The following is a 23,123-nucleotide window of genomic DNA, read 5'->3' on the forward strand; positions in this document are numbered from 1 at the left end:
AAATCTGTGTTTCCATTATTGTGTATTGTGTAATTGTTTAGTGAACATCTAGGCTGGGATGGACTCTGAAGATTATTTTGGAAGGGTCTTTGTTGTTTTTCCTGTTGTGTGTGGGGTGTGTGTGTGGGAGAGTGAATTATAAGATCTGGTGGAAGACAACACTATTTGGATCGCTGTCCTTCCATTTACTTAGAAGCCTTGGGAGGAAGCATTCTGGGAGTGATGATGAGACAACCAAAATACGCTATTTGTGTATTCAGGAGTTTTTACTAATCTGAGCATCACTACCTTGTTCTTTTTTCTGACTGCTTCTAATCCCTCATGTATCTTTAGGCCTGTGAGCTCAATGCCAGTGCCTGTTTACCCTGGGTTAATTAATGATAATCACCATTGTTGATTTTACTGTCTGTTCATCATAGGCTAGAGAAGAGGATACTGTGTTAAAAGAAATTCTGGAAGGCCTTTGTTATACTTCTATTTCTGTTTCTAATATATTCCAATAGGAAAAGCTTTCAAAAGATATTGATTACCTTATTGGCAAGGAGAGCCAGGTGAAGAGTCAGATTTCTGAACTAAACTTGTTAATGAAAGAAACGGAGGTAAGTGATAAGCTGGTTTGCATATTTTTCACTTATTCATTTAGACATTCATTTATTCATTCATAAAATCCAGAGGGTATTATTTGAGCTGGGAGTACAAAGTTGTGTTAGATCTCACTCCTGCTTTTCTGGGACTAAGAAAACAAACGTAAAATATAATACTATGTGATCAGTGCTGATAGAGGTTGTGATTAAATGATATTGGAACACAGAGGAAAGAATGACTAATTCTTTATGTGGCAGTTAACGAGTTCTCCAAAGTAGCAATATAAGGAAAATAATAGCTTTTATGATTATCTGTATCTTATAAAACTAACAGATTGCATTTGAAAAATGTACTATATGTTGATAAGACCAGGTTTAAGTTTCCAGATACTCCGAAGTATATTCCTGTCACATATGTTCACCAAAAGACATGTATTAAGATGTTCTTAGCTGCATTATTTGTGATAGCCACAAAATGGAAAGTACTCAAATGTTCATTAACAGTGGAATATAAATAGCAGTGAAGGATGAATATCTACAACTATGTGCAACAATGTAGATAAGTCTGGCACTAATATTGAAAGGAAGATGCCAAATACAAAGGAGTACATGCTGGGTGATTCCAAGACAGGTGAAACAAGACTGTGTTGTTCAGGATAGGAGTTATTGAAGAGAGGGAGGATTAGTGCCTGGAAAGGTTATAAGGGTGGCTTCTGGGATACTGGTAATATTGTTCAGTCTGGATGCTGGTTACATGGGTGTGGTTGCAAAGCCTCATTGATCCTTACACTTATATGTACGTTTTCCTCTTTGCATATTATACTTCAGTAAAAAATTTTAAAAACTGATAGCACCTTAAAAGTATAGTAAGAGAGGATAGGACTGGGTTATTTTAAAATTCCTAATAGTCTTCACTAATTTTGATCCCTATTTCTTTTCTCTATTTGAAATAAACTGAAGAGCCATTACCCTTGATCACTTTATGTTTTGTAATTAAATATAAAAATATTCTGACTAGTATGAGACTGTCATTTCTTACAAATTTTTTTCAAAAATGGGTTAAAATCATTGAAAAATTACGTGAATTAACACCATATTACCAGTATTTTTTAAATTTAATTTAATTTATTTTTTTATAGAGCAGGTTCTTATTAGTCATCCATTTTATACACATCAGTGTATACATGTCAATCCCAATCACCCAATTCATCACACCACCCCCCCCCACCCACAGCTGCTTTCCCCCCTTGGTGTCCATACGTTTGTTCTCTACATCTGTGTCTCAATTTCTGCCCTGCAAACCGGTTCATCTGTACCATTTTTCTAGGTTCCACATATGTGCGTTAATATGCGATATTTGTTTTTCTGACTTACTTCACTCTGTATTGACAGTCTCTAGATTCATCCACGTCTCTACAAATGACCCAATTTTGTTCCTTTTCATGGCTGAGTAATATTCCACTGTGTATATGTACCACATCATCTTTTTTTTTTTTTTACATCTTTATTGGAGTATAATTGCTTTACAATGGTATGTTAGTTTCTGCTTTACAACAAAGTGAATCAGTTATACATATACATATGTTCCCATATGTCTTCCCTCTTGCGTCTCCCTCCCTCCCACCCTCCCTATCCCACCTCTCCAGGCAGTCACAAAGCACCGAGCTGATCTCCCTGTGCTATGCGGCTGCTTCCCACTAGCTATCTACCTTACGTTTCGTAGTGTATATATGTCCATGCCTCTCTCTTGCTTTGTCATAGTTTACCCTTTCCTCTCCCCATATCCTCAAGTCCATTCTCTAATAGGTCTGTGTCTTTATTCCTGTCTTACCCCTAGGTTCTTCATGACATTTTTTTTTTCTTAAATTCCATGTATATGTGTTAGCATACAGTATTTGTCTTTCTCTTTCTGACTTACTTCACTCTGTATGACAGACTCTAGGTCTATCCACCTCATTACAAATAGCTCAATTTCGTTTCTTTTTATGGCTGAGTAATATTCCATTGTATATATGTGCCACATCTTCTTTATCCATTCACCTGTCGATGGGCATTTAGGGTGCTTCCATGACCTGGCTATTGTAAATAGTGCTACATTGAACATTGGGGTGCATGTGTCTTTTTTTTTTTTTTTTTTTTTTTGCTGTACACGGGTCTCTCACTGTTGTGGCCTCTCCCGTTGTGGAGCACAGGCTCCGGACGCGCAGGCTCAGCGACCATGGCTCACGGGCCCAGCCGCTCCGCAGCATGTGGGATCTTCCCGGACTGGGGCACAAACCCGTGTTGCCTGCATCGGCAGGCGGACTCTCAACCACTGCGCCACCAGGGAAGCCCGCTTGTGTCTTTTTGAATTACGGTTTTCTCTGGGTATGTGCCCAGTAGTGGTATTGCTGGGTCATATGGTAATTCTATTTTTAGTTTTTTAAGGAACCTCCATAATGTTCTCCATAGTGGCTGTATCAATTTACATTCCCACCAACAGTGCAAGAGGGTTCCCTTTTCTCCACACCCTCTCTAGCATTTGTTGTTTGTAGATTTTCTGATGATGACCATTCTAACTGGTGTGAGGTGATACCTCATTGTAGTTTTGCTTTTCATTTCTCTAATAATTAGTGATGTTGAGCAGCTTTTCTTGTGTCTCTTGGCCATCTGTCTGTCTTCTTTGGAGAAATGTCTTCTGCCCATTTTTTGATTGGGTTGTTTGTTTTTTTAATATTGAGCTGCATGAGCTGTTTATATATCTTGGAGATTAATCCTTTGTCCGTTGATTCATTTGCAAATATTTTCTCCCTTTCTGAGGATTGCCTTTTCGTCTTGTTTGTAGTTTCCTTTCTTTTGCAAAAGCTTTTAAGTTTCATTAGGTCCCATTTGTTCATTTTTGTTTTTATTTCCATTACTCTAGGAGGTGGATCAAAAAAGATCTTGCTGTAATTGATGTCAAAGAGTGTTCTTCCTACGTTTTCCTCTAAGCTTTATAGTGTCCAGTCTTACATTTAGGTCTCTAATCCATTTTGATTTTATTTTTGTGTATGGTGTTAGGGAGTGTTCTAATTTCATTCTTTTACACGTAGCTGTCCAGTTTTCCCGGCACCACTTACTGAAGAGACTGTCTTTTCTCCATTTTATATCCTTGCCTCCTTTGTCATAGATTAGTTGACCATAGGTGCGTGGGTTTATCTCTGGGCTTTCTATCCTGTTCCATTGATCTATATTTCTGTTTTTGTGGCAGTACCATATTGTCTTGATGACTGTAGCTTTGTAGTATAGTCTGAAGTCAGGGACTCTGATTCCTCCAGCTTCATTTTTTTTGCCTCAAGACTGCTTTGGCTATTCAGGGTCTTTTGTGTCTCCATACAAATTTTAAGATTTCTTGTTCTAGTTGTGTAAAAAATGCCATTGGTAATTTGATAGGAAGTGCATTGAATCTGTAGATTGCTTTGGGTAGTATACTCATTTTCACAATATTGATTCTTCCAATCCAAGAAAATAGTATATCTCTCCATCTGTTGGTATCATCTTTAATTTCTTTCAACAGTGTCTTATAGTTTTCTGCATACAGGTCTTTTTTCTCCCTAGGAAGGTTTATTCCTAGGTATTTTATTCTTTTTGTTGAAATGGTAAATGGGGGTGTTTCCTTAATTTCTCTTTCAGATTTTTCACCATTAGTGTATAGGAATGCAAGAGATTTCTGTGCATTAATTTTGTATCCTGCAACTTTACCAAATTCATTGATTAGCTCTAGTAGTTTTCTGGTGGCATCTTTAGGATTCTCTATTTATAGTATCATGTTGTCTACAAACAGTGACAGTTTTACTTCTTCTTTTCCAATTTGGATTCCTTTTATTTCTTTTTCTTCTCTGATTGCCGTGACTAGGACTTCCAAAACTATGTTGAATAATAGTGGCAATAGTGGACATCCTTGTCTTGTTCCTGATCTTAGAGGAAATGCTTTCAGTTTTTCACCATTGAGAATGATGTTTGCTGTGGGTTGGTCATATATGGCCTTTATTATGTTGAGGTAGCTTCCCTCTATGCCCACTTTCTGGAGAGTTTTTATCATAAATCGGTGTTGACTTTTGTCAAAAGCTTTTTCTGCATCTATTGAGATGATCATATGGTTTTTCTTCTTCAATTTGTTAATATGGTGTATCACATTCATTGACTTGCGTATATTGAAGAATCTTTGCATCCCTGGGATAAATCCCACTTGATCATGGTGTATGATCCTTTTAATATGTTGTTGGATTCTGTTTGCTAGTATTTTGTTGAGGATTTTTGCATCTATATTCATCAGTGATATTGGTCTGTAATTTTCTTCTTTTGTAGTATCTTTGTCTGGTTTTGGTATCAGGGTGATGGTGGCCTCATAAAATGAGTTTGGGAGTGTTCCTTCCTCTTCAATTTTTTGGAAGAGTTTGAGAAGGTTGGGTGTTAGCTCTTCTCTAAATGGTTGATAGAATTCACCTGTGAAGCCCTCTGGTCCTGGACTTTTGTTTGTCGGAAGATTTATTTATTTATTTATTTATTATTTATTTTTGGCTGCATTGGGTCTTCGTTACTGCGCATGGTCTTTCTCTAGATGCAGCGAGCGGGGGCTACTCTTTTTTGTGGTGTGCGGGTTTCTCATTGCAGTGGTTTCTCTTTTTGCGGATCACGGGCTCTAGGTGCGTGGGCTTCAGTAGTTGTGGTACATGGACTCAGTAGTTGTGGCTCTCAGGCTCTGGAGCGTAGGCTCAGTAGTTTTGGTGCATGGTTTAGTTACTCCGTGGCATGTGGGATCTTCCCAGACCAGAGCTTGAACCTGTGTCCCCTGCATTGGCAGGCAGATTCTTAACCACTGCACCACCAGGGAAGCCCTGTTCGAAGATTTTTAATCACAGTTTCAATTTCATTACTTGTGATTGGTCTGTTCATATTTTCTATTTCTTCCTGGTTCAGTCTTAGAAGGTTATACCTCTCTAAGAATTTCTCCGTTTCTTCCAGGTTGTCCATTTTATTGGCGTAGAGTAGCTTGTAGTGGTCTCTTAGGATGCTTTGTATTTCTGCGGTGTCTGTTGTAACTTCTCCTTTTTCATTTCTAATTTTATTGATTTGAGTCCTCTCCCTCTTTTTCTTGATGAGTCTGGCTAATGGTTTATCAATTTTGTTTATCTTCTCAAAGAACCAGCTTTTAGTTTTATTGATCTTTGCTGTTGTTTTCTATTTCATTTATTTCTGCTCTGATATTTATGATTTCTTTCTTTCTGCTAACCCTGGGTTTTGTTTGTTCTTCTTTCTCTAGTTCCTTTAGGTGTAAGGTTAGGTTGTTTGGGATTTTTCTTGTTTCTTGAGGTAGGCTTGTATAGCTATAAACTTCTCTCTTAGAACTGTTTTTGCTGCATTCCATTGGTTTTGGATCATAGTGTTTTCATTATCATTTTTCTCTAGGTATTTTTTGACTTCCTCTTTGATTTCTTCAGTGATCTATTGGTTATTTAGTAACGTATTGTTTAGCCTCCATGTGTTTGTGTTTTTTATGTTTTTTTCCCTGTAATTGATTTCTAATCTCATAGCGTTGTGGTCAGAAGAGATGCTTAATATGATTTCAATTTTCTTAAATTTACTGAGGCTTGATTTGTGACCAAAGATGTCATCCATCCTGGAGAATGTTCCATGTGCGCTTGAGAAGAAAGTGTAATCTGCTGTTTTTGGATGGAATGTCCTATAAATATCAATTAAATCTATCTGGTCTATTTTGTCATTTAAAGCTTGTGTTTCCTTATTAATTTTCTGTCTGGATGATCTGTCCATTGGTACAAGTGAGGTGTTAAAGTCCCCCACTATTATTGTGTTACTGTCGATTTCTTCTTTTATAGCTGTTAGCAGTTGCCTTATGTATTGAGGTGCTCCTGTGATGGGTGCATATATATTTATAATTGTTATATCTTCTTGGATTGATCCCTTGATCATTATGTAGTGTCTTTCTTTGTCCCTTGTCATAGTCTTTATTTTAAGGTCTATTTTATCTGATATGAGTATTGCGACTCCACCTTTCTTTTGATTTCTGTTTGCATGGAATATCTTTTTCCATCCCCTCACTTTCAGTCTGAATGTGTCACTAGGTCTGAAGTAGGTGTCTTGCAGACAGCATATGTATGGGTCTTGTTTTTGTATCCATTCAGCAAGCCTGTGTCTTTTGTTTGGAGGATTTAATGCATTCATGTTTAAGGTAATTATCACTATGTATATTCCTATTACCATTTTCTTAATTGTTTTGGGTTTGTTTTTTAGGTCCTTTTCTTCTCTTGTGTTTCCCACTTAGAGAAGTCCCTTTAGCATTTGTTGTAGAGCTGGTTTGGTGGTACTGAATTCTCTTATCTTTTGCTTGTCTGTGCAGCTTTTGATTTCTCCATAGAATCTTAATGAGATCCTTGGTGGGTAGAGTAATCTTGGTTGTAGGTTCTTCCCTTTCATCACTTTAAATATGTCATGCCACTCCCTTCTGTCTTGCAGAGTTTCTGCTGAGAAATCAGCTGTTCACCTTATGGGAGTTCCCTTGTATGTTATTTCTCGTTTTTCCTTTGCTGCTTTCAATAATTTTTCTTTGTCTTTAATTTTTGCCAATTTGATTACTATGTGTCTCGGCATGTTTCTCCTTGGGTTTATCCTGTATGGGACTCTCTGTACTTCCTGGAGTTGGGTGGCTATTTCCTTTTCCATGTTAGGGAGGTTTTAGACTATAATCTCTTCAAATATTTTCTCAGGTCCTTTCTCTCTCTCTTCTCCTTCTGGGACCCCTATAATGTGAATGCTGTTGTGTTTAATATTGTCCCAGAGGTCTCTTAGGCCATCTTCATTTCCTTTCATTCTTTTTTCTTTGTTCTGTTCCACAGCAGTGATATTCCACCATTTTGTCTTCCAGGTCACTTATCCGTTCTTCTGCCTTAGTTATTCTGCTATTGATTCCTTCTAGTGTATTTTTCATTTCAGTTATTGTGTTGCTCATCTCTGTTTGTTTTGTTCTTTAATTCTTCTCGGTCTTTGTTAAACATTTCTTGCATCTTCTCAATCTTTGCCTCCATTCTTTTTCCGAGGTCCTGGATCATCTTCTCTATCATTATTCTGAATTCTTTGTCTGGAAGATGGCCTGTCTCCACTTCATTTAGTTGTTTTTCTGGGGTTTTATCTTGTTCCTTCATCTGGTACATAGCCCTCTGCCTTTTCATTTTGTCTATCTTTCTGTGAATGTGGCTTTTGTTCCACAGGCTGAAGGATTGTAGTTCTTCTTGCTTCTGCTGTCTGTCCTCTGGTGGATGAGGCTATCTAAGGGGCTTGTGCAAGTTTCCTGATGGGAGGGACTGGTGGTGGGTAGACCTGGTTGTTGCCTTAGTGAGCAGAGCTCAGTAAATCTTTAATCCGATTGTCTGCTGATGGGTGGGGCTGGGTTCCCTCCCTGTTGGTTGTTTGGCCTGAGGTGACCCAACACTGGAGCCTACCCAGGCTCTTTGGTGGGGCTAATGGCGGAGTCTGGGAGGGCTCATGCCAAGTAGTACTTCCCAGAACTTCTGCTGCCAGTGTCCTTTTCCTCATGGTGAGACATAGCCACTGCCCGCCTCTGCAGGAGACCTTCCAACACTAGCAGGTAGGTCTGGTTCAGTCTCCTATGGGGTCACTGCTCTTTCCCACTGGTTCCTAATGTGCACACTACTTTGTGTGTGCCCTCCAAGAGTGGAGTCTCTGTTTCCTCCAGTCCTGTCGAAGTCCTGCAGTCAAATCCTGCTAGCCTTCAAAGTCTGATTCTCTAGGAATTCCTCCTCCCCTTGCCAGACCCCCAGGTTGGGAAGCCTGACATGGGGCTCAGAACCTTCACTCCATTGGGTGGACTTCTGTGGTATAAGTGTTCTCCAGTTTGTGAGTCACCCACCCAGCAGTTATGGGATTTGATTTGATTGTGATTGCGCCCCTCCTACTATCTCATAGTGGCTTCTCCTTTGTCTTTGGATGTGGGGTATCTTTTTTGGTGAGTTCCAGTGTCTTCCTGTCAGTGACTGTTCGGCAGTTAGTTGTGATTCTGTTGTTCTTGCAAGAGGGAGTGAGAGCACATCCTTCTACTCCGCCATCTTTTTTTTTTTTTTTTTTGCTGTACGCGGGCCTCTCACTGTTGTGGCCTCTCCCGTTGCGGAGCACAGTCTCTGGACGCGCAGGCTCAGTGGCCATGGCCCATGGGCCCAGCCGCTCCGCGGCATGTGGGATCTTCCCGGACCGGGGCACGAACCTGTGTCCCCTGCATAGGCAGGCGGACTCCCAACCACTGTGCCACCAGGGAAGCCCTTGCCATCTTGAACCAATCTCCATATTACCAGTTTTGCTTTAATATTTTAAATAATATTTTTCTGTTAGTCACTGACTGCATTTTCATGTAATTTAAAAGTAGGATTCTGTTTCTCACATTTGTTTCTGATTGACAAACTCTCTCAGTTTACTATAATCCCCGAACACATAGCACATTATCATCTAGGTAGTAGGTTGCTTCAGGGATTGTGTCTGTGGTAATTTTAGATTTGTCTTTATTGGTTTTCTCAGTCAGGCTGCCTTTACTTCTGAGAGAAGGAAACCCAGTGCTTGTTTTTGAGTTTGTCATTCAGTAGGTTGAAAACTGAGGAACTCAGGCATCAAGTATTCATGTAGGCATTGATGCCTTGGAATCCTGGAGAAATTATTTAACCTCTTCTTGTGCCTTTGACCTAAGCTGCATTTGTAGTCTTATCAGTAAGAATCTTCTGCACTAGAGAATTTGTCTCCATTCTTGAATTTTACTCAGTGAAGACTGTGACACTGTCTTTTTATCTATAATTATACTTAGCTGGAAAAACTCTCCTCTTGATCTATGTATAATGATATTTCTGAACTTAATGTGATATGTCACTGAAACACTACCAGAATGTCACTACCCTCTGTTCTTTCCTCCTATCCTTCTTTAAAAAAATTGGCTGTTGAGGTTAGGAATCAGAGAAGGAAATCTGGAAAAAATTTCCTTTCATTTTAAATGTTAGCCAGAAGCCATTGGAAAATGAGCAATGCACTTCTACCATATATTGTCAGCTTTTAAGAATGTTCTTGAAGACTCTTTTCTGTTGGCTGCTGCTATGAGTCTATTATGATAAATGCTTGTAAGTGCTTTGCTGGTCTTATTTTCAAAATCAGGTCGAGCTCTGATTTTGTGGACATTCAAAATGTTTAATAACCACTATAGAGAGGATCATTTTATGGCAAAGTAGAGGAGTAGCTATGTGTGCAGTGAAAATAATGTTTATTGAGAGTATGTGACGTTGTGGTGGGCATTTTATGTAAATAATCTTTTTCAATCTTCAGAAAAACCTAAATGGTCTCTCTTACCCCTAGTTTTCAGAAGAGAAAAACTCAAGCATAAAGAAGTTAATTTGCATAACTTATAATTAAATCAATATTAATTAAATTGCAGCTTAATTATAATTATATATAACTAAATATTAATTTGAAGAGAAGAGTTACATTTTTATTACTTAGTATAGGATGTAATTTTTTGAGTTTCATAGCTGTGGTTTAACTTTTTAAAAAATTGGTATATGGTAGAAAGGATAAAATTTCCTGAATTAGAAATGAATAAAAATAAATAAGTACAAGATTGTATTTTCCTGTGTCTTTGGTTAAATCAGTTCATTTCTGCCTCAAGTTCCTTTGTATACAAATTGAATGTTGCTTTCTTATTTCATTGAATAAATTGTTTATTGCTGGACTTTGGAGATTGAAAGCTTAAGGAAATACAGTATTATAAAATTACAAAGTATGTCTCAAAGTTGCTGATCATTCCTTAGTAAGCATATTTGATGCCAAATTATTGTTCTGAAAACATCAAGGAGTCAGACAAAATCTTTTTCTTTCCAGTATTTGGGTTCATTTTGTTGAATTGCAACTCTTTCTTGAAAAGACATTTGGATTTAGCAGATGAGGTAACGCTTTGCTTGTTTTATAATAGTGTAATGGAGAGCGGGCTAAAGAAGAAGCAATTACACATTTTGAAAATCTCTTTGAAATCCTAGAAGAAAGGAAATCATCTGTTTTGAAGGCAATTGATGCTTCTAAGAAACTAAGATTAGACAAATTTCAGACTCAAATGGAAGAGTATCAGGGGCTTTTAGAGAACAACGGACTCGTGGGATACGCTCAAGAAGTGCTTAAGGAGACAGATCAGTCTTGCTTTGTTCAGACCGCAAAACAGCTCCACCTCAGGTATTTAACTTTGAACTGACAGTCTCTCTCTAGCAGTGTCATTAAATGCTGCTTTATGTTTCAACTGTAGCTCTGAGTGGTTCAGAATGCTGTGTTATGTGCAGTATCTCTTGCTTCACTCTTAACTTGAATGTTGAGTGAAGTTTTCTTTTGTTAATCTCATTGAAAATACTTAGTCTGATTTGCCTTTTTAAAGAATAATTTTTGTGTAAAATATTTTATGTCTGTCTGTAGAATACAGAAAGCTACAGAATCTTTGAAGAGCTTTAGACCTGCGGCTCAGACTTCTTTTGAAGACTATGTTGTTAATACATCTAAACAAACAGAACTTCTTGGAGAATTGTCCTTTTTCTCTAGTGGTGAGTTTTAGTAACAGCATACCTTCACTTTTTTAGTTTGAATTCACATTGTGTAGGAGAAGCACAAATTCTCTTTAGTTTGACATTATAATGCAGCATCTCAGTTGCCCAGACCATCATATGCTAAAATCATATGCCATTTATGTTTTTATAACCAAGTTTTTATGCACAGAAGCTAGATTCTTTTGGTTTGTATGTTTTTAAACATTGTGTGAATGGCACCACATTGTATGTATTTTTTTTTTTTTTTTTTTTTTTTTTTTTTTTTTTTTTTTTTTTTTTTTTTTTTGTGGTACGCGGGCCTCTCACTGTTGTGGCCTCTCCCGTTGCGGAGCACAGGCTCCGGATGCGCAGGCTCAGCAGCCATGGCTCACGGGCCCAGCCGCTCCGCGGCATATGGGATCCTCCCAGACCGGGGCACGAACCCGTATCCCCTGCATCGGCAGGCGGACTCTCAACCACTGCGCCACCAGGGAGGCCCTGTATGTATTTTTTTTGGTAATTTGTTTTTTTGAGAAATTAAGTTTAAGATAAATATTTGTTAATACATGAAGTTCTGGTTTACAGCTATATGTTAACTTTACAGTATTCCATTATGTAAGTAAGTTTCCCACTGAGAGACAGTCTATTCCTGTTTTTTTATCTATTGTAAGCAATGCTCTATTGAACATCTTTGTCAGTGTTTCTTCATGTATGTGTATGAGTTTCCCTAGGGCAGAAACCTAGAAATGATATCTCCAGGCTAAAAATGACTCTAAGGTGTTTAAGTGTTTACATTGCTGTATGAGTTTGCTAGGGCTGCCAAAACTAAGTACCACAGACTGGGTGACATAACAACAGAAATTTAATTTCATAGGATTCTGGCAGTAAAAGGTTTTATTTATCTATCTATCTATCTATCTATCTATCTATCTATCTATGTATCTATCTATCTATCTATCATACCTTGGGGCTTGCGGGATCTTAGTTCCCCGATCTATCTATCTATCTAATCTATCTATCAATCAATCACACCTTGGGGCTTGCGGGATGTTAGTTCCCCGACCAGGGATCAAACCCAGGTCCTTGGCAGTAAAAGCCCACATCTTAACCACTGGACCGCCAGGAATTCCCTTAGGATTCTGGAGGCTAGAAGTCTGAGATGAAGCTGTCGCCAGGGTTGGTTTCTTCTGAGGTCCCTCTCCTAGGTGTGCACATGGCCGTCTTCTCGTGTCTTCACGTGGTCTTCCCTCTATACATATCTGAGTCCAAATTTCCTCTTATAAGGACTCCAGTCCTATTAGTCATAGTGGACTAGGGTCCACCTTAACGACCTGATTTTAACTGTGTTACTTCTTTAAAGACTCTCTCTCCAAATAAAGGCACATTCTGAGATACTAGGGCCTAAAACTTCAACATATGAGTTTTAGGGCGGGCAACTCAGCCCCTAACATTTGGTTGTGTTTGTGTTCTGCTGTTCCCCAGCAGGGAGGTCTTCCTTTCCTTTTTTCTTCTCACCTTGTTCATCTCCCTCAGATTTCTCTTCTAATAATGGTGAACAATTACAGCCCTTGGAAAAGTACACTTACAGTTTAATTACTCTACAGGTATGGATGCATAGATTTGTATTCAGTCAAAGGAAATTTGTCTTGTTTAAAAGTTAAACACACTGAAGGATTATTACTATGACCACCTTTCTCTTCCAATCAATACCTGAATCTCTGTCAGGTATATACTTTTCTTGTCTATTATGATGATCTTGTTTTTCCCAATATGTGGTGATATTTGAAATGCTGATTCTATTTCATATACTGTACTTTCTTCTTTTTCCAAAATGTATACTTGAATTGTTTTTTATATACATGCTAGTTTACTTAGGAGTACAAGGTCCTCCCTTCCCTGGGGGTCCCAAAACAGTCTTTGGAAAAGGGAAGTTGAGTGTGGGTAATCTCTGGTTATACCAGTGCGTAACAAAGGACCAGTAAAACGGGTGGGTCAGAATGGAAAGCTGCTGGTCACCCAGCTTCCTGCTGATGGATGCTCTTCTCATTTTTTGCTGCACGCATGTAGAGCATTCCAGTCATGTTATTCTTTAACTAGCTTTTTTTTTTTAACTTTAAAATGTAGTTTGGATGACTTTTCAGATTCCATGGCTGCATAACATTCAGTTGCACAAATGCACACATAGACATACTTATGCTGTACATTACTTGTACATAGCTGGAGGATAAGGAGAAGAGGGAGACTTCTGCTTTTCATTTCATGTATTTCTCTGTGATTTGATATAAATATGTGTTTATTTATGTGTGCGTGTGCATGTGTAACTCCTATAGCTTATTTTTACCATATGACCAAAGCAGTTAAGCTGTTTGGAATTTATTCTATGGAAAAGATTATGAATATGCACAAAGATTTAGCTGTGATATTTTAATCATTGTATTTTTAGTGAAAAATTGGAAACATGTTTCTGAAAATAGTTAAATGTTGCTACAGTGGAATGCCACTGGAAGAAAAATACTGGCAGGAGCTACACAAAATTACTGTAGTGATAATCTTTGAGTTACTTAATTTGTGTGTGTTTTATGTAGTTTCTGATTTTCTTAAAAAAATAACGTATCTTGTTTATACCAAGAAAAAGTCATTTAAATTGCTTTGCCAGACTTCCCTGGTGGTCCAGTGGTTAAAACTCCATGCTCCCAATGCAGGGGGCCTGGGTTCGATCCCTGGTCAGGGAACTGAATCCCACATGACGCAACTAAGATCCTGCACACTGCAACAAAGATCCCGCATGGGGCAACGAAGATCCCGCATGCCCAACTAAGACCCGGTGCAGCCAAATAAATAAATAAATAAGTAAATTTACAAATAAATAAATAAATTACTTTGCAACTCTGTGGAAGATAATATGAAAGAAAACTATATAATGTTTTATTGAAGTTTGTTTATTATTATACTGACCAAACTTAGATTTAAAAATATTTATTAAAATAATTTATAGGAGGATACATATTATAAATTTCAAGTCTAGGGTTGTTATTCAGTAGATGGAAATTGAAGAGTATGTGGTTAAAAATTTTAATTTATGGTGTTTCAGAATTACTATGTAAAGCTAAAATTGAGTTTTACTTATTTTGTCTGTCTTATTTTTCATTCTTCTTTCCCCTTTCAGTTATAAACATAAATATACCTTTTAAAATCTCAATATACCTTCCTTTTTAAATTTTATTATGATAAAACTTACCCTGAGATCTAGCCTCTTAAATTTCTGGTATACAATACAGTATTGTTGTCTACAGACACAAGTTGTACAGCACATCTCTAGAGCTTATTCATCTTGCTTAACTGAAACTTTATGCCTGTTGATTAATAAGCGCCCATTTCTCCCTGCTCCTCAGCCCCTGGTAACCACCATTCCAGTCTTTGATTTTATGAATTTGGCTACTTTAGATACCTCACGAAAGTGGAATCACGCAGTCAGCATTTGTTTTTCTGTGTCTCACTTATTTCACTTAACATGTCCTCAAAGTCCAACATCCTGTTGTATTTGCAGGATTTATTCTTTTTCTTATACACAGTATTATAAATGTAGAAAGTCTTGAACAGCAGAGAAATCCTTTAAGTATTATCAATAAATCATTTTTACTGAGGAAAAATAAAGGTTCTGAAATAATATTTTAACATTGTTTTCTATTTCATAATTCTTTCAGGCATAGATGTGCCAGAGATCAATGAGGAACAGAGCAAAGTTTATAACAATGCTTTGATAAATTGGCACCATCCAGAAAAGGATAAAGCTGATAGCTATGTCCTCGAATATCGGAAGATTAATAGAGATGAAGAAATGTTGTCTTGGAATGAGATAGAAGTGTGTGGCACAAGTAAAGTCATTTCCGATCTTGAAAGTAATTGTAACTATGCTTTCAGAGTAAGAGCCTACAAGGGTTCAATCTGCAGTCCTTGCAGCAGGGAATTGATTCTTCATACTCCTCCAGCTCCAGGTATTGTGAATAGTGGGAATAAGAAAAGCATAGAGTTGGAAGAGACCGTGATAAAAAATAAACCAGTTAATGTGTCCATGCAGACCTACATTAAAACCACCTCTCATCTGTAAAATACTCTAGAAAAGTAGATTCCATACCCAGTTAGGATTTAGAAATAGACTGAATACTTGAATTTCACCATCTAGGCTGAGAACAGGATTAGATTTCTGACTGACATCAGATACAGAAAAAACATGACATTTGAGTGGGCAGGGCTATTAATTTGGGATTAAAATAGCATAAATGCTACCTTACAAGTATTAAATAGTATAATTCTGTATTTTTGATCCATTTATAGAAATCTCTATTAACATAGGATCTAGGCAGATATTTTAAAAATTTATTGGTACAATAACGTGAAGAATAATTTTAATTTACCTAATTCTGACTTGTCTGGCTTTTCTAACTCAGTGATTACGAGCACATGGGGATGGAAGGCAGGTATTAGAACCACATGGATAGCTTTTCCCTACACTAAAAGCTCCTCCTGCCCAGCAATCCTTCCCTCCCCCTTCCAAGTTAATAACCACTGATACTACTTAAACAGCACCTGTAAATTTTTATAGAATGAGAATGACTTACAGGTTAAGTTGATGTTCACTACAGTGTCTCCATGGATAAGGGACATTTAGAACCAAAGTTGTGCTCATCCTGGTGAGCAGGAAATCCTTCTGCCCAGTTGGTCACGGCCTCAGAGGTTCCTTCATTTGGCTTTTAGACCTCATTGCTCCTGCCCATTTTTAGTGGCTTATGTGCCCATATTTTGTGCACTCTGCCCATCCTTCCCTTTTTGTCCGGAGTGTACTAGTCACTCTTTTTCATGTACATTGTGGCTAATTAAAAAGAAATACAGATAAATAGGGTTGGCTCAAATTATTTTTCTTGAATTTTAATAAAATCCAAAAGAGAGTTTTAGGATCCATTTGCAAGTATTAAGTAAATATATTACTGTTTATGCAGTTTCTGCTTTCTTTTCTAGTCTCTGACTGAAATTGGAAGAAAAAGGAAACCTGAAAGTAGCTACTGTTTTCAGTGACAAAGTGAAGGGGGATGGAGGAAAGGAAACATTAAAAACTGTGTTTCTTTTCTCCAAGAGAAACCACATGAATAGGGTGACCATTTAAATTTATTTTGCAAACTGGGAGACTTTTGAGATTGAGACAGTGTGAATTGCCATGCCAGCGCAATAGGCATTACCAGGAAGACTGGTCAAATCACATATGGAGAATAGTTTTAGCTTGTTAGCAGACAGTTTTTTTTACTATTGTGGTATTATATAGTTAAAATTTGCCATTTTAACCATTTTTACAGATCAGTGGCATTAAGTACATTCAACAGTGTTGTGCAACCATCACCACTCACAATCTCTGGAACTTTTTCATTTTTCCAAACTGACAGTCTGTGCCCATTAAACAGTAACTCCCCATCCACCCTTCCCCCAGAGCTTGGTAACCTTTATTCTACCTCTGCCTCTATGAATTTGCCTATTCTAAGTACCTCATGTGAATGAATTCACATAATCCTTTTGTGACTGGCTTATTTCAAGGTTCATGCATGTTGTAGCATGTATCAGAATTTCCTTACTTTTTTTAGGCTGAATAGTATTCCATTGTATGTATATACCACATTTTCTTTATCTATTCATCTACTGATGGGTGTTTGGAATGTTTCCACTTTTTGGGCTAGCAGCCACTAAATGTTAGGCTTAATGGGTTTAAGTTGATAGAAGAGTAGTGTTATTGAAACAGGAGGGAAGGGGCAGGGTACAACCTTTAAAAGAAAGGTATAGCCATAGAATATGAAGAAAACTAGTGAGAACCAACTAGGTCCAAGATGGTGGAAGATTCGACTTCCAGTAGACCTTGAGCCTTAATTGTAATACATTAACATGTTAATGACACATCTGCCAGCACCATGACAGTTTTGAGGCCAACCATAAAAGGTCAAGAAGTGGGTGGTAACACACCACTGTAAAGCAATTATACTCCAATAAAGATGTTAAAAAAAAAAAAAAGTGGTAGCCCAATTCCTGGCTATCCCCGCCCCTTCCCCAAAATAATTGGAACAATCCTCCTACTCATTAGCCTATGAAATTATCCAGCCCATAAAAACTAACCACGCCGTATTTCGAGGCCTCTTGCTTCTTGTCTTCCAAGATGGCCCACACTCTGTCTGTGGAGTGTGTTTTTCCCAAGGCTTCTTGCCCTCCAAGATGGACCACACTCTGTCTGTGGAGTGTATTTCTCTCTAAATAAATCCACTTCTTGAATTTGGAATTCTCCAAATTCTTTCACGACGAAGAAAGAACGTTAAATTCACCGGCAACATTATCTTCATTCTGTAGTTGAGGAAATCAAGGTTTAGGTTAAACTCTAGTTAAATGCTTGAGCCAGGCATTAAACCCAGGTCTCTCTGAACCCAAAGCCTGTGGTTTTTTTTGTTTTTTTTTTTTACACTGTACACTGTTTCTCATGTCTGCCATCTTGATTGATAAGGAAAAGACCTTATTAAAATTGATAAGTTTCCATATTTATAAAATTTGGAATAAAATTTTAATAAAATACATAGATATTTTTGAAAATGTACAGCCCCTTATTTTAGGGATAAAAGGACAGATTCAAGAGTGTAAAATACTTAGGATAGATTTGCTATATCTATTCCAAGGAACTGCATTCATAAATTTCTCATGCATTTAAAATGTTTCTTCTGCTTTGAAATTTCTGAAGATTTTCAGGTACAGAGAATTTACTGGAAATTATTTCTAAGTTGGGGTTTTGTTTTGTCATAGTTTGTGTAGGGTAGAATGATATATTCCTCTTCCTATATCTTTTTAGTAATTTCTATTTGAAAAACCTGTTAAATTTAACCATAGAATGTAGAAATGCTAACAATTTGCAGACTAATTTTCTGCTCTATTTAGTTTTCAGTTTCCTTTTTGATGAAAAATGCGGCTACAATAATGAACACCTCTTGCTGAACTTGAAGAGAGACCGTGTAGAGAGCAGAGCTGGATTTAATCTTCTGCTTGCTGCTGAGCGGATCCAAGTGGGTTACTACACAAGCTTAGACTACATCATTGGAGATGTTGGAATTACAAAAGGGAAGCACTTTTGGGCCTTCCGTGTAGAACCATATTCATACCTGGTAAAAGTGGGAGTTGCTTCCAGTGATAAACTACAAGAATGGCTCCGGTCTCCCCGGGATGCAGTTAGTCCAAGGTAGATTCTTCTACTGATAATTCTTTAGTTCTTTAGGAAGTAAACATCCTGGTTTAGCAAGGTGAGACTGAAAATAGACTTGGATTTACTTGTTGCATTTAGAGTATTTAGTATTTAGAGTATACATTTCTTAGACTCAGGTGTTTTGGCTGTGCTTATGTGGCTGGCTAAGAAAAGGAGTCAGGTTGTGTTGTATTCACACAGTGAATAATGAGATTCAGCAGTTAATTTCTTATGCTGTGAGGAAATAAGTCTGTTTTGGGTACACCTCTTGATTATGGTATAGCTTCGCAATTTAGAATTTTCAAAGTCTTTTATATCAGGTACCTTAATGATGTGATAAAATTGCATAAATAGTGAAATGCCTCTAAATGCCATATTTCACAATTGATATTAAGTTGTTCTTTGGTTAAAGGATACAATTCTTTAAACTGTCCCGTAAGAACTTACAAAATTGGGTCATGGTAAACGTGTTTCCATGGCAGAGAATTCTAGTTTCTTGAGTTTGACTATTTAATGGAGACTGTACAGTTTATTTTTGTTAGATGGTATAGTGTGCACTAGTCCAGTCAAGTAATTTTTGACCATTTATGTCTACAGAAATCCCAGATTAACAATCTGAGTAATAGGAAAAACTTTTTGCACCAAGATGAGAAATTGAAATAACGGCGAAAATTGAAATAGGGTAATAGTCACTTAAACATAGTGGCATGTCTACTTGGTAGATTATTATTAATAATGCTAAAAAAGTTTACAACATGAGAAATATTACAAGTGAAAAGACCTGATTAAAGTTGTTGATGTAGTATTATCACAAATATATAAGAAGCAATCTATGCATAGGGAAAAAATGGAAGGAACTTTGTATCAAAATTTTCTTCAAGGTGTTACTGTTTTATAATCAAGGGGGGAAAAAAAACCCTTCATAATACTTGCTTGCATCATAAATCCATGTAGAGCTCCCAACCAGTAAATATAGTTCTTAGCAGGAGAATGAAACGTGGTTTTTTCTCCTGCATTATTTTGCAGTGCCCATTTATTTTACTTAGTCTGATAATTCCTTGGATTAGGGGGCCTGTCTTGGTTTTTAATTTTTTTATATATAAGTTTTGTGCTAGGAATATTTAATGTTTGTCAAGTCCCTTCAGTTCCCTTCCCCCTGTTTTATTTTTGATAGGCCAAAATTATTATTTTTAGGTTCTCAGGTATATAGGTAAAAATGGATGCTACTTAGTGACAGAATTTGGGGCTGAGTTTGTGGTGTAATTCTAAGTGGCAGGGTATAGTCCTTATGTTTTTAATTGATTATGGTTTACCAGAAAGGTTTTGATGTACAATTGATTTTAATTTTAACTCAATATATATTATCTTGTGAAAATGTCTTGAAGCTACTTGAAAGCCTATGCTGATACAGATAAGATTCTGCTTTGTCTGTTTGTGTGTATTTTAGATACGAGCAAGACAGTGGGCATGACAGCGGAAGTGAGGATACCTGTTTTGATTCTTCACAACCCTTTACGTTAGTTACTATAGGCATGAAGAAATTTTTTATTCCCAAGTCACCTACTTCTTCTAATGAACCTGAAAATCGAGTTCTCCCCATGCCAACAAGTATAGGGGTTTTCCTCGACTATGATAAAGGCAAAGTGGGTTTCTATGATATGGATCACATGAAATGCCTTTATGAGCGCCAAGTGGACTGTTCACATACTATGTATCCAGCATTTGCATTAATGGGCAGTGGAGGAATTCAGCTTGAAGAACCCATCACAGCAAAATATCTAGAATACCAAGAGACCATGTAGTTTAAGCATCTGATGTGACTTAGGATAAAAAATGTGAGCAAAATAATGCCTTGGTGTTAACTTTTGTAACTAATTACATATCATCTAGGTATCCTGTGGCCACACTTGTTTTTTGTGTATGTTTCTTCTTAAAACCGAAAACCTAAACAGCCTTCCTGCCTTTCACAAACACCGGGAAAAAGATACTTTTTCATAGTTAACACTGAAATGGTTAACTGGATTATCTTTTTATGCATGGGAAATCTAATTTATTTATGTCAGCTTGTGTTGCTGATACTTACATTCCTTGTTTCGGGGTTGGGGGAAGGGATACAAAAGTATTTATTATGCTTCTTTTGTGTTTGGTTTTTCATTTTTATATCATGTTTATGTCCTAAGAGAAGATATTTTTTAAATGCCTTCTGGATAGAAATTAGTACTAAGCATTGTGTTGTGCATTCATTTTTAATGGGAAAACAAAGGTATAGATAGGTAAAAAAAGGCCATAGAAACAGTAGTATATTTAAATGGAAAATTATGTATTTAATATTCAGAATATATTGCCTGGAAAATGAATACTACTGTTTTTTTTTTTAAGACCACAAACTGTATTCTTAAGGACATTTTTAAGAGTGCTCTTAGCTGTAATGTCCATACTTGCATGTGTAGGAAACATGGTTTCTTGCAGGAAACACAAAATTCTTGGCTAACACACGAAGCTTCATATGATTTTTTGGGAAATTTCTTTTCTTCAATTTTTTTTTTAGTTCCTCTATGAAAATATTTGAGCTTATATCAAATAATTATTTTTCGTAAATATTAGTGAAGATACACTGATAATTCTCATATTCTTTTGCTTTCTTTTTGTGTCTTATAATTTTCATTCTTTGGCACAAATATTATATATCAGATTGTTCTGGTTTATGTTTACATGTTTGAAAAGTTCTTGATACATTTTTAGTGTCATTAAACATATTATAAAATGTGAAGTAACTATCTGGTCAGTTGTATGGCATTTTCTATGACTCATTGGTAGTAAGCATTTGTCATATAAGCAAGTAAAAGTACAAATTTAATTGTTTAGGAATAATAATTAAAACCATAATGACTGTGTGTACCCTTTCTTAAAGTTAAAAGTTCTTTGAATTTGAAGAATCTCATTTTATCTAAATTTTATCTTCATTTTTGAAAGATTCTTTCTTGGGTGGTTTTATTTAAACTGGTTAGTTGTTTTAAAGTTAAGAGTATTCAGAAACTAGACTGTTAGGCATTTAGCATTAATCATCTTGGAATTCTTTTGACATATTTTAATTGACCAAACAAAACTCTTAGATCTGTTTTTTTTTTTTCTTTCTGGTTATATATATATATATATAAATGGAAATCTGCTATTCAGGTTGGTAGCACTAAATTAGCTTTCTTTTCCCTGACTGAGGGAGGAAATATCATGGAGAATTTCAGTGTTTAGTAAGCTTTGTTCCTTTCCCAGCTATGAATAGCACTTTATGACATAGGGTGAACTAAACAAATATGCAGTGTTAACGTGGATCATTGTGCAATAAAGCTGCTAAAGTCACATGTGTGATAAAGTTTGATAGTGTCAAGCCTGTGAAGCACATATTACGTAGACATTTTAAGTATAAAGCTTTAATAGGAATAGGAAAGCCACTTAAAACATTGTATAGTTGCATATAAATTGTTCTCTTGGACTTCTTTCATTTTTAAGAAAAGCTTAAAGTAAGTTAAGTATAATTATAGAAATCTACATTCCAGGAATTCTCTGTGTTTATATGGAAAATAAGAACAGTTTATGAAAAGATGTTTGACTGAATATATTAACTTAGAGCTAAAGTTCTATATAAAATTATTTTGGGCATTTACTAGCTTTAATTCTTGTAGAGATGATCATTAGAAAAGCATAACATGAAACTAATTTACAGTTGACCCTTGCATAATGCAGGGGTTAAGCGTGTTCACCCTGCATGCGGTTGAAAGTCCGAGTATAACTTTATGGTTGGCCCTCTGCATCCTTGGTTCTACATCTGAGGATCCAACCAACCGGGGGTTGTGTAGTACTGTAGAACTTATTTACTGAAAATAAATCCACGTGTAAGTGGACCTATGCAGTTTAAACCTGTGTTGTAGAAGGATCAACTGTCTAAACTGATGTTTGTCTAATATTTCTTTTCTGATCCATAATAGGTCAGATTTTGGTTTAGATGAGTGGCCCTTTAGTTCACATTCATACTCTTGGGTTATGGGGCTCTGGTAGTTAAGTTTGAATTGCAGTGAACTGTTACAAATGCTTGATGGGTCTTAATTTTAAAATAAATAAGAGTTGACTCATGTATATCCCTATGATACTGTATAATAACTTAATTCTCATATTCACAATTGCTTTCTTGAAAGTAGTAGGAATTAGAGCTACCTTTGGGGGATTGAACACCATCTGAGCCTGTTAAATCTTTGGACTAGCCCCCGTTACCTGATAGGCCCTGACAGTGTATTCCATGTGGGAATATAATCAATTATTGGATTGCTACAGAAAATAATCACGAACTAGTGTTATAGGCAGGAATACTCTTAAGAAATGATGTTCTACCAAACATTTGCATTCATTTTAAATGAGTTTTACCTGCTTATGGGAATAACATCCCATAAGAGTTGGAGGTTGTCTTGGGACTCTTTTGCTTTAAAAATTAAACTTGAAGGAATTTTTTAAAAAAGTTTGATTTGAAACCACGTCATTTTACAAGAAGTCTTTAACTCCTGCTGTTATCAGACTCCATGCTGTGCACTGGGTAAAAGGTGAACAAGACAGCCTAGTTAGGTTCCTACTATTAGGAGCTTAATTTCTAGGAAAGAGTTGATAAAAATAGAAGGGACTAAGAGAGTGCTTGAGGTGGGAGCT

General features: G+C 36.6%; 1 protein-coding gene across 7 annotated transcripts in view; it reads left to right on the forward strand.

Moving 5' to 3' along the window:
- The window catches only part of TRIM36 (tripartite motif containing 36), a gene marked incomplete at its 5' end in the record, with an annotated part of 45,200 nt that extends 24,883 nt beyond the window's left edge, over nucleotides 1-20,317 (forward strand). For all 7 annotated transcript variants that reach the window (XM_079703462.1, XM_079703463.1, XM_079703464.1 and 4 more), the window contains 6 exons: nucleotides 504-599; nucleotides 10,579-10,832; nucleotides 11,067-11,191; nucleotides 14,878-15,168; nucleotides 18,131-18,428; nucleotides 19,879-20,317. In XM_079703462.1, coding sequence (XP_079559588.1) covers nucleotides 504-599; nucleotides 10,579-10,832; nucleotides 11,067-11,191; nucleotides 14,878-15,168; nucleotides 18,131-18,428; nucleotides 19,879-20,233 — 1,419 coding nt within the window. In that variant the 3' untranslated portion in view covers nucleotides 20,234-20,317. The remainder of the gene's footprint in view (nucleotides 1-503; nucleotides 600-10,578; nucleotides 10,833-11,066; nucleotides 11,192-14,877; nucleotides 15,169-18,130; nucleotides 18,429-19,878) is intronic.
- Nucleotides 20,318-23,123: the final 2,806 nt, after the last annotated feature.

This window comes from Hyperoodon ampullatus, assembly GCF_949752795.1.
Source record: "Hyperoodon ampullatus genome assembly, chromosome: 4".
Lineage (NCBI taxonomy): Eukaryota > Metazoa > Chordata > Mammalia > Artiodactyla > Ziphiidae > Hyperoodon > Hyperoodon ampullatus.